The 12,198-nt window shown below is 42.0% G+C and overlaps 1 protein-coding gene across 1 annotated transcript in view; it reads right to left on the minus strand.

The window, feature by feature from the left end:
• Positions 1-955: 955 nt before the first annotated feature.
• Positions 956-12,198, minus strand: part of LOC134407570 (tetraspanin-15-like) — a 193,453-nt gene continuing 182,210 nt past the window's right edge. The window contains exon 9 of the mRNA XM_063139443.1: positions 956-1,369. Coding sequence (XP_062995513.1) covers positions 1,139-1,369 — 231 coding nt within the window. The 3' untranslated portion in view covers positions 956-1,138. The remainder of the gene's footprint in view (positions 1,370-12,198) is intronic.

Below are 12,198 nucleotides of genomic sequence, written 5' to 3' on the forward strand. Positions count from 1 at the left end.
AAAAGGATGAGAAAATGACACCGAAGTGACACTTCTTCTTCTCCACACCAATTCAAATTGACAAAGTATTGGCACTGCTTGCCCTCAATGATATTATGTAGGGAGACATCTCTCTCTCTAATAATACTAGCACCCCAATAGGGTCATCCCATGAAGATGATGGGTGGGAGATTCAGCACAGATAACAGGAAGGATTCTTCACGCAGTGCAGAGTTAAACTATGGAATTCACTTGTACAAGATGTGGTGATGGCCACCAGTTTGGATGACTTTAAAAGGGGGTTGGATCAATTCCTGGAGGAGAAGGCTATCAAGGGCTACTAGTCCTGATGGTTATGTGCTACCTCCAGTATCAGAGGCAGTAAGCCTGCATACACTAGTTGTTGGGGAACCTGAGTTAGAGGGTGCTGTTGCACCTGTGTTCTGCTTGTGGGATCCTGGTTGACAGCTGGTTGGTCACTGTGTGAACAGAGTGCTGGATTGGATGGACTATTGGTCTGAATCTGATTGGCTACATGGTGCGATGACCACATTCACTACATGATTCCAGGTTGGCTGGTTTTATCTAACGATGAAGAATTTTTAAAGTGGTGTTGAAGCATAGTATACTCAGGGATGCTAGAAGGCCCTCAAAACCCCTCAAATACACAAAGGTCTGGAATTTGGAGGGACTTTTGCACCCTCTGGAAGTCTAAGGGATGAATATATTTAAAATTAGCATTAAAAATTTGGCATAGTACAATATGCCTGTGGGTGAGAGGAGAGACATGTGGTTTGTGAAAAGGGGCAACGTTCTTTCACCTCCTATCATTCTAGGAAGGAGTCATTGAAAAATCAGACAGACACAACCACATTTTATTTCAAAAAATACAAAACACTGTAGAACCTTAAAATCAGAAAAACAATACCTGAATTTTTAACATCAATACAGACACACAACTGCACACACACACACACTAACACACACACACACACACACACACACATACCCTTCTGGAAATTGTGGGAGATTTCAAAGATAAATCACTCTTTGTGCTTGTAAATAAAACAACAACAACAACACTCCACACCTTGTTGTCCTGCATCTGTGCCTGCACCAAGTCCTTGAATGGTCTCTTTGAGGTCAATTGTTCAGAAAGTCATACTTTACTTTGGTAGATGGCATCATCTTCCACGTCATCATCTTTGTTGCCGACTGGAATGTAGCCACCTTCTCGGGGCAAACACCAGCACCATCCAGCACCCGTCAGGTCCAGAGAGGCAAAGTTGAAATCACTCATATCCAGGAGCTTGAAATCCACAGTGTCCAGCCTGGCATGAATCTCGTTAAGCTTCTGCCAGTACAACCAGGACATGGCCAGCCCTATTGCCTGCAAGGAAAAAAAATAGAGATGGATGAACTTGTTAAAGTGGGGTTTTTAAATTACAACGATGACAACCATTTTTGTGCAAAGCAGCTTTGAGCCTGATCAGGATGGAAGAAGAACCTGCAGAGAAAGTCCATAATGATTAAAAATGTCTTCATCATTTTTGAATCTATCCCCACACATCACAGGACAAACATGCAGTCAACGGGCCCATTTCTGAGAACCCTTCAAAGCTCATTGACTTATCACCAATGCCTATTAAAGGGCTCTTCTGCTACTTTTACCATGCCTACCTTAAAACTCTGAAAAGCCATAATTGCACCATAAGAGCTTTGGCAAGACATGCTCAGATGTAGCTGCCAATATTTTAGAAATACTTTAGACTGAATCCCCACCCCAAGTAATCAGGCCTATAGCACTTTGTGCTCGGTTGGCATGGGGTGTGTGTGTGTCTCCTCCTCCTCACTTGCAGTGGTGTGCTTGCCAGCTTGGATCACTAATTCTGGCGGTTAATTTTTACAGACTTATGTATAGAGACCTAATTATATTAAACAGTAGCCATTTTAAATTCTCCACCTGTGCAAAAATGTGAAATTACATGAAGAAACTTGATGGTAGAGGGGGGGGGGGAGGAAACACTGGTTGTGGGCAGGCATCACGCAGGAGTAGGGTGGCCCTATGAAAAGGAGGACAGGGCTCCTGTATCTTTAACAGTTGTATTATTTATTTATTTATTTATTAAACTTATATACCACTCCCATAGCCAGGGCTCTCTGGGCGGTTTACATATACTGAAAAAGGAATTTCAGCAGGTGTCATTTGTATATATAGAGAACCTGGGGAAATTCCCTCTTCATCACAACAGTTAAAGCTGCAGGTGCCCTGCCCCCTTTTAAATCTGGTCACTCCAGTATAGCTCCTGCACTTTAACTGTTGTGATGAAGAGGGAATTTCACCAGGTTCACCATATATACAAATGATACCTGCTGAAATTCCTTTTCTATGCAACTGTTAAAGATACAGGAGCCCTGTCCTCCTTTTCATAGGGTCACCCTATGCAGGAGAACCCAACCAGAGGTGCAAAGGTGGCACATTCTCTTTAGAAGCGAAGGTTTACGTATCAGACTAAAACCTCCTTTCTCTTAGGTCTCCGCCCGTGTGAATCCCACCTTGTAAAGTAGACTCTGTTTCCCCATTTTACCCTCACAACGATTTGGGGATAGAGAGCAGGCTGAGAGAGCCCAGGGAGCCTCATGGATAAATGGGGATCTGTCTCTGGGCTGCGGCCCTGAGCGTCCAAGCCTTTCTCCGGTGGGCCTTGTAGAGTTCACCACACGCATCACGAATCATCTAGACAAAGGCTGTTTTCATTCTCTTCTAATGTCATTGTTTCCATTCACTTAATGTTCTGGGCCCTGGCCTTGTGGACGCACCGTTTGATCCCCATTCCTCTTCTTCTGGAATCAGCAGCCCCCGAACCTGGCCTGCGTCTGCAAAATCCCAGTAACTTCAAGTTCATTTCAGTCAAATAATTATTCTGCACAGTTTAAGAATTGTTGTTGGGGAAGCTCATTTTTTAAAAAAGATCTGCTCATTTCATTTAAAAATTGTCATCTCATAAATTACAAAGAAGCTCAATTTACAATATATAATTAGATTCAGAAGAAAAACCCTGTTACGGCTTCCAGTGGGAAAAGCCTAGTTTATGATTCAGCCTCTTAAATAGTGGCATAACTCTCTTCGGTTCTCTAAGCAACGAGACGTCCAGGCCAGTATTGAAGGGTGGGTAATCAGCATACTCCTGCATATGTTTACTCAGAAGTAAGTCCTACTCTGATGGGGCATAGAACTGCAACCTCAGTTTCCTTTGGATGGAGGAGCACTGGAGATTTATGGTGCCTTTGTAATATTTGCTTTTTAAAGAACTTGATGTGAACACAGCATAGTGGAAATAAGGACATTTAAAATAGGCAGATTCTGCTTCGATTTCCCAGGAAGTCAGTTTCTCAAGATTCAGATAAGGAGGTAACAGGCTAGAGACACACCAGTACTGTCTGGGATGGCAGTCACAGCCGCACCACCCATTACATTGGGTCTACGTTATCTCAGAGCAAGTGAGAGCTGGATATTGCATGTTGTCATAAATGAATAAAAAACTATTTCTCCCCTCTGAAGTACTAATTCTTCATTTGCAAAGTGGGCTTATTTATAATATCTGATTCCATCTGACATTTTCTTCTATAGTGGTCCCAATGTAGCAATTGTGAGCAATATACTGCAACAGCGAATGCATTCTGTTCTTTGAAAATAATCAGACACAAGTTGTTAGCTAGGGAACAGATGCTGCTGATAAATACTAATTGTAACAGTATTAATCAACACCATCCTGCGTTCATTGGGAACAGCAGGCATTCTGGCAAAATCAGGGAAATTGCTTATTTTGCATTAACTCCTTAATCACTCAAATGGCAGCTTCTTTCCAGGGAAACAATTTTGACCAAATTCAACGGTAGCTATGAAACAATGACCAAGGGCTAATCTGCACACCTGCAGCCCTTTTGCAATGGAAGAGGCATGCTTCCGCGATCGCCCCTCATGGGGCACACGCGTGACTGAACTATACTGCAATTAGAGGAGTGCCATTGCGGGAGTACGTGTGACCCATTATGGCGGTTCCGCATGTGTATCGGTAGAGGTGGGTGGGGCTAGGCAGATGGCTACGGGGCACAGGATTATCTTTTAATTACTCTTGAGGGGTGCGCAAGAGTGCAGACACGCAGCAACACATGGGGGTAGGAACTACACTGAATATGTGCTCCTGCGCAGATACATGTTTCTATTAAAAAAACGCACCCATGTAGATGCCCCTCACAGCTAATTGCAATGACCTCACAAAGGGGGGGGGGACACACACTGCAAATGTTCTTTGCAATGGAAGCGAGAGAGCCGTAAAAAATGTGACAAAAGCAGTCAGGGACATTCCGGCAAAAGTGAGAGGTGGAGCCAAGATCACCGCGGGAGCAGGTGGACGTCATGTGGCCCTTTAGTGAGGACTACAATAAACGGCTGGTGTAGACTCTCCACTAGTTCATATGCGACAGCAACAAATCCTGGGTTGTTTAACCCATGTGGCACATGCTGGGTGTGTTCCATGGCCATTTTGAATATTCAACCCCTGATTGGGCTGATAGGGAGTTGCTACATGACATCCGAACCCAGACATTATGGGTTGTGGGTTAAAGTATCAGAGTTAACCTACAATTAGTAGCTAGGTTATCTATGGGTCGTTGAATCCATGATTAATCTATAGTGTCCAAGTTAGGTTGTCACATATCAACCTCCGATTGGCTCAATCAGGGGCTGAATATTCAAAAGGGCTGTGGAAGGGGCCTGGCATGTGCTACAGCAAATCGTGGGTTCATGCTTCCAGAATTGCTGCTCGCATTTGTTTTCCAAACAGTTCCACCAGGACTTGCCAAAAATGAATCGACAGTACAGACACACTGATAAACTATTAAAAGAGACCGCTGATAAGCTAAAGCTTCAAGGAGGTTGTTGGTTTGTTAGTTTGTCTTCTAAATTCTTTGTTGGAACAGTTACAGATCGGTTTACTTCAGCTGAAGTTTGTTGTGTAATTAAAGCTGATTCATTCTCGAGAATATGCTCTTTTGAGCTTTTAACCCGAGAGAAAATAAGTTAATAAAATAAAATAAGCGTAACTCAAACAATCTTACTGTTTGGTGTTTGGTGTTTGCAAAGCTTGGTAGCTTGGTAGATAAGGATTTTGAAGTTAAAAGTTTAGCGTTCTTGCAGAGCTTGAGCTACAAGCTGCAACTCATAGCACCGGCCAAATCGTGGGTTCATTAACCCAGAATGCTGCTATAAGAATGTGTGGAAGCATCTAGGCCGAGAGCTTGAAGCCTGGTGTTGGCATTTGTGTTGTACTCCACCTTGATCCAGAGGGAGAGGCGGGTAACAAATAAAATTATTATTATTATTATTATTATTATTATTATTATTATTATTATTATTATTATACCCCTCAGCACTGTGAATACTGGGGAAATTTGGGGAAAGCACTTTTGGGTTGGTGGTGGAGGGTATATTATTTGGGAGTTTGTCCCATTGAATTCACTGGCACTTACTTCCAAGTAAACATGCACAGAGTAAACAAGCATGACTTTGAAACACCAGAAATGTCCTTCTTAATTAGGTGGGCTGGAGACCCAGAATATAATCAAGAATTCATATGTCTCTTTCTCAGATTTATAATTTGCCTCTCAGTCAAAGCTCCCAAGGCAGCTAGCAATAAGAATAAAGTAAAATCAGAATAAAATTACAATATAAAAAGACACTGAGACAGACATACGAGTCTTCTGTGGGATGCATTGCCACTTATCCTCAGTATGGTTTTAATGTAAGATTTGTTTTTATTCTTCTGTATGCTGCTTTAGGATTATCGTTCGGAAGGGTGGGATGTGAATAATCATTTGCATAAAAACATCTGCCTGAAACATCATCCCTGTGGTGTCCTGGACTATGGCACTGCAACACCAACACAGCCATTTGCCTGCCTGCCGTTCTCCTAAGAAGTTATTACTTGGCGTCTTTAGCTTTGAGATCAGAACAGAAAGTTCCGTGGGACGTCTTGTCCAAGCAACAGCCGGCTGACAGATGGATGCTGTAGACCCCTATGGCTTAATTTAGCTACATTTGATTTCTAAAGAGCTCTCACTGCTATTTGGTGAGGACTACTGACCTGACACTTTTTTGAAAATTAAGTTAAGTGATATGGAGATTAGTGTCAAATGAAAATAAAATTGTGGGAACAAGTTCATGTTTGCTTTGTTGTGAAGAAATTCTGCTTCCTGACTTCGAGCTGAGCAGAAGCAGGGAAGAGCAGCTGGCCCAGCTGAAGTAGAAGCTAGAAAAGTAAGCCAGTTCCCAGAGAGCGAGCGAACAGGAAGAACAGGAAGAGCAAACAGGAGTTTGACAGGGGGAGTGTAGGGGAAGAGGAGACCAAGGTAAGGCGGAGGAGAGATTCTATGATTCTATGCAATGATGCTAATTGGTCTAGTAAACAGCCTTGTAAACTGCAAATGTGAGAAGAGACAAATATGAGTTCATGTGGATGTTTTCAATTAGACAACAGCTCCTCTATTAAATGGCAAGGAATAGTGAGCAGATAGCAAGGTTGGCAAAAGGCACACTTTGGAAAGTGAGCAGTAATCAGAAAATGGGCAAGCAGCGAGCTGCTGACTAATGATGGCGCATTTCACGGACTCCATCAGTTTAGGCCTGGGAACGGCTAGAATGTGCTGTTGTAATGCAACATTGATATAAAAGCTGAAAAAACATTCTTTTTGTGAACCGCCCAGAGAGCTTCAGCTATTGGGCGGTATAAAAATGTAATAAATAAATAAATAAACAAATAAAATTCATCCAATTATGTAGTGCTTTTACTGGACAGAAATACATTTGATTTTACATTGCCCAGTGAAAAATAAATAAAGGATGAGATGTGTTCTTAAACTTATGCCCCACTACTCTGTTCCCATTGGGCAAGGCAAACGCTGCTTTTTGTTTGTTCTTACCTAATTCATTTTTATTGTGAAATTTCACCTCTCCCAAAAATTTTTATAAAAAGATTGATTTCTATTTATCTATATCAGTGAATATATATGATATGAAAATACAACTCTCTAATAATTATATGTAAGTTTCAACAAAAGCCAACCAGATATCTAAATGAATATGCATTCACAGGTGTTTAAATATTGAAAATGTGAAGTTCTCAATCTATAGCATTATTCATTAAACAAAAAACCTACAGTTTACAAAACAATGTTAAGGCTCTACAGTTTTCAACCAAGCACCAAAAAGCAGGGAAATTGGGAGTTTGTTTATTTATTTATTTATTTATTTATTACATTTTTATACCGCCCAATAGCCGAAGCTCTCTGGGCGGTTCACAAAAATTAAAATCATCATAAAACAACCAACAAGTTAAAAATACAAATACAAAATACAATATAAAAAGCACAACCAGGATAAAACCACGCAGCAAAATTGATATAAGGTTAAAATACAGAGTTAAAACAGTATAATTTAAATTTAAGTTAAAATTAAGTGTTAAAATACTGAGTGAATAAAAAGGTCTTCAGCTGGCGACGAAAGGAGTACAGTGTAGGCGCCAGGCGGACCTCTCTGGGGAGCTCATTCCACAACCGGGGTGCCACAGCAGAGAAGGCCCTCCTCCTAGTAGCCACCTGCCTCACTTCCTTTGGCAGGGGCTCACGGAGAAGGGCCCCTGTAGATGATCTTAAGGTCCGGGTAGGTAAGGCTCACTAGCCTTAACACCACATCCTCCCTAAGGAGGCAGACAATGCAAGTGAAATTCTCAGTCTCCCAAAGCAGATAAACCATGAGGACAGGATGGAGAATAGGATATGCAGAGGTGACTGGGGTTGTGGAAAACTGATGCTGAACAACTTAGGGCCACCTGCTTCTCTTTTGTTTGTTTAGAGTAGCCCTTCCCCAACCTGGTGCCCTCCAAAGGTGTTGGACTACAACTCCCATCATTGCAAGTCAGTATGTCCCATGGTCAGGAATGCTGGGACAGCAGGATGGATCTAATGTTGTAATATCAGTCTTTTAGCTGCCAAAAGAGTATGGAAAATCTATTTATGCTGACCATTTATAATTTTCAAGAAGCAATTAGATAATTTAACAGTTTTTAATATTTGCTGTATATCAGCAAATATTAAAGATAGTTTCAGTACAAAATCTATCCATATAATAACCTCCTCCCTCAAAGAAGCAACTGTTGGACATTGCTAAAACGTCTTTAAAAGTAGCATTAGCTGAGTTGCACTGCCACTAATTAGCCAAATCCTCATTAAAGATGTTGCGGCATCCAATAGACATGAAACAAACGTGTTTGCTGAATAAGACACAAGCTAAGATCCATATATGAGAAAGGTATAGCGATGATCGATTGACGGGGTAAATGGGATAATCCCGTTCCCTATTCCATTTGTCGTTACAGCCCTGTATATCGTATTAATTCACCAGTAACAAGCATTTAGAGACAATGGATGGTAGGTCACTTTGCCTGATCAGCCTGAATACGTACTTCCAGTAATGAGCAGCAGGGCCAAACAGGTGTGCTAACAAATGCTGCAATTGCAAGTACTGCCATTCAACTATAGCTGGCAAGCCGTATTTAGAACACAAGACAGTAAATGACAAATGCTCATCATTTGCACCCACCAGTTGATCCAAAGTAAAACTTGCCTTATCTATCCATATCTGCCACAAAAACATTTTCTTACCAATTTTTACCCATAAACCACCCGTGCAAGTTCACAAGTTGTAGTGCTGCTGCATTGGTCCCGAGAACGGTGCCACAGCCTGTACAGTTGGGGAATTAGAAGTGATACAAGCACACCCTCTGCTCCTGCGAAACAGGCTTTGAAGTTTCACTTGTGCCACTTGGTATGGTTGAACATATACCCTAAATTAGAATTCAACATTGCAAGGTATGCAAATGTTATAGTGATGGTATTCAAATATTAGGGTGATCTAGGAATTCATTCACCAATTTTAGATTCTGCTTGCTGCGTATGACAACCATGGTTTAAATGTTGGCAATAAGAATAATAGAATCATAGAATAGTAGAGTTGGAAGAGGCCTATAAGGCCATTGAGTCAACCCCCTGCTCAATGTAGGAATCCACCCTAAAGCATACAGTACCTGACAGATGGTTGTCCAGCTGCCTCTTGAATGCTTCTGTGTGGGAGAGCCCACAACCTCCCTAGGTAACTGATTCCATTGTCGCACTGCTCTAACAGTCAGGAAATTTTTCCTGATGTCTAGCCAGAATCTGGCTTCCTGTAACTTGAACCCGCTATTCCGTGTCCTGCACTCCGGGATGATTAAGAAGACATCCTGGCCCTCCTCTGTGTGACAACCTTTTAAGTATTTGAAGAGTGCTATCATGTCTCCCCTCAATCTTCTCTTCTCCAGGCTAAACATGCCCAGTTGTTCCAGTCTCTCTTCATAGGACTTTGTTTCCAGACCCCTGATCATCCTGGTTGACCCTCTTCTGAACACGCTCCAGCTTGTCTGCGTCCTTCTTGAAGTGCGGTGCCCAGAACTGGACGCAATACTCAAGATGAGGCCTAACCAGGGCCGAACAGAGAGGAACCAGTACCTCACGCAATTTGGAAGCTATACTTCTATTAATGCAGACCAAAAAAGCATTTGCCTTTCTTGCAGCCATGTCGCACTGTTGGCTCATATTCAGCTTGTGATCTATAACAATTCCAAAATCCTTCTCGTTTGTAGTATTGCTGAGCCAAGTAGCCCCCATTTTGTAACTGTGCATTTGGTTTCTATTTCCTAGATGTAGAACTTGGAATTTATCCCTATTAATTTTCATTCTGTTCTTTTCAGCCCAGCACTCCAGCCTGTCAAGATTACTTTGAAGTTTGTTTCTGTCTTCCAAATATTAGCTATCCCACACAATTTTGTGTCATCTGTAAATTTGATAAGCGATCCCTGCACCTCCTCGTCCAAATCATTAATAAAAATGTTGAAGAGCACTGGGCCCAGGACTGAGCCCTGCGGTACCCCACTCGTTACCTCCCCCCAGTTTGAGAAGGTTCCGTTGATAAGCACTCTTTGAGTCCGATTCTGTAGCAAACTGTGAATCCACCTAATAGTTGTTCCATCTAGCCCACTTTTAGCTAGTTTGTTAAACAGAATATCATGGGGCACTTTGTCAAAAGCTTTGCTGAAGTCAAGATATATGACGTCCACAGCATTCCCACAGTCCACAAGAAAGGTTACCTGATCAAAAAATGAGATCAAATTAGTCTGACAGTATTTGTTCCTGACAAATCCATGTTGGCTTCTAATAATCACTGCATTGTTTTTGAGGTGCTTACAGATTGACTTCTTTATAATCTGCTCCAGAATTTTTCCAGGGATGGATGTCAGACTGAGTGGTCTGTAGTTCCCAGGTTCCTCCTTTTTGCCCTTTTTGAAGATAGGGACAACGTTAGCCCTCCTCCAGTTGTCCGGCACCTCACCCGTCTTCCATGATTTTGCAAAGATAATAGACAAAGGTTCTGAGAGTTCTTCTGCTAGCTCCTACATTACTCTAGGATGCAGTTCATCGGGCCCTGGAGATTTGAACTCATTCAAGGAAATTAGGTGTTCTTTGAGATTATCAATCTCAAACTGCAATCCTGCCCCCTCAACTTCTGCTTCACTTTTTCCAGGGGGGTCATAGACCTGCTTTTGGGAGAAGACTGAGGCAAATTAGGAATTGAGCACTTCAGCCTTTTCTTTGTTGTCTGTTATCAATTTGCCATCCTCATTAAGCAGTTGAACCACAATTTCTTTCCTCTGTCTTTTACTTCTCAGTATCTGAAGAAAGCCTTTTTTGCTCATTCTCAGCTTTAGCCTTCCTGACGCCATTTCGGCACATCTGTGCCACCTGTCTGTACTCTTCTTTTGTAACCTGGCCTTCCTCCTACTTCCTATATGTATCGTTTCCCCAACCCCCCCACCCCGCGTCATCTCTGAGGTTTTTGTGGAGCCACTTTAGTTTCTTCTGTTGTCTTCTATCTTTTTTCCTTGTTGGAATTGTTTGTAATTGTGCCTTTAAAATTTCCTTTTTTAAATACTCCCACCCATCCTGCAGTCCTTTTCTCATTAGGGTCACTTGCCATGGGCCTTCCTTATCATAGTTGTGAGTTTATTAAAATCAGCTTCCCTAAAATCCAGAGTACATGTATGGCTACACTCAGCTTTTGCTTCCTTTATAATCAAGAATTCAAGTATGACGAGGTCACTTTCCCCCAGAGTTCCCATAACTGCCACTTTATCCACTAAGTCATCCCTATTGGTCAATATCATGTCAAGGATTGCCGATCCTCTAGTTCCTTCCTCCACTTTCTGTAGGAGAAAATTTCATCCTTGTCTTCTCCTTGATTGGGTGGTTGGTAGTAGACTCCAATTATCATGTTCTTTTTATTCCTTGACCCATTTATTTTAATCCAGATGCTCTTGATGGGGCTCCCAGTCTCATCTGCCTGTATTTCTATGCAGGGATAGGTTATTTTAACATATAATGCAACTCCACCTCCCCTTCTATTTCTTCTGTTCTTTTTGAACAAGTTATATCCTTCAATTGCTATATTCCAGTCATGGGAGTCATCCCACCAAGTTTCAGTTATACCGATCAAGTTGTATTTGCCTTCATGTAATAAAAGTTCAAGTTCATTCTGTTTGTTTCCCATACTCTGGGCATTAGTATATAGACATCGAAGACCATGTGTTTTATAGTCTGGCTTTGTTCCTACATTGTTGTGGACACTATTTTTGGGCATTCCTGGAGCTGTTCTCTGTACTGTGGTGCATGGGCCTTCATCCATTGTTGCCTCAAAGTTTACATCTCCCACCCCCGTAAGATTCAGTTTAAAGCCCTCTTGATCAAGTTCTTCATGCTGTGGCCAAACACATTCTTTCCAGCCCTTGTGAGGTGCAACCTATCCCTTGCCAGCAGTCCATCTTCCAAGTAGTGTAGCCCGTGGTCCCAGAATCCAAAAGTCTCACGTCGGCACCACCTTCGTAGCCAGTTGTTCACCCAGAGTATTTTTCTTTCCCTTTCTAATCCTCTTCCAAGAACTGGGAGGATGGATGAGAAAACTACCTGGGCCCCAAAGTTCTTCAGTTTCCTTCCCAGAGCTTCAAAGTCTGACATGGTTTCTTTGTAGCTCTGCTTGGCGACATCATTTGTCCCCACATGGATGAGAAGAAA

The sequence above is a fragment of the Elgaria multicarinata genome, chromosome 12, assembly GCF_023053635.1.
Source record: "Elgaria multicarinata webbii isolate HBS135686 ecotype San Diego chromosome 12, rElgMul1.1.pri, whole genome shotgun sequence".
Lineage (NCBI taxonomy): Eukaryota > Metazoa > Chordata > Lepidosauria > Squamata > Anguidae > Elgaria > Elgaria multicarinata.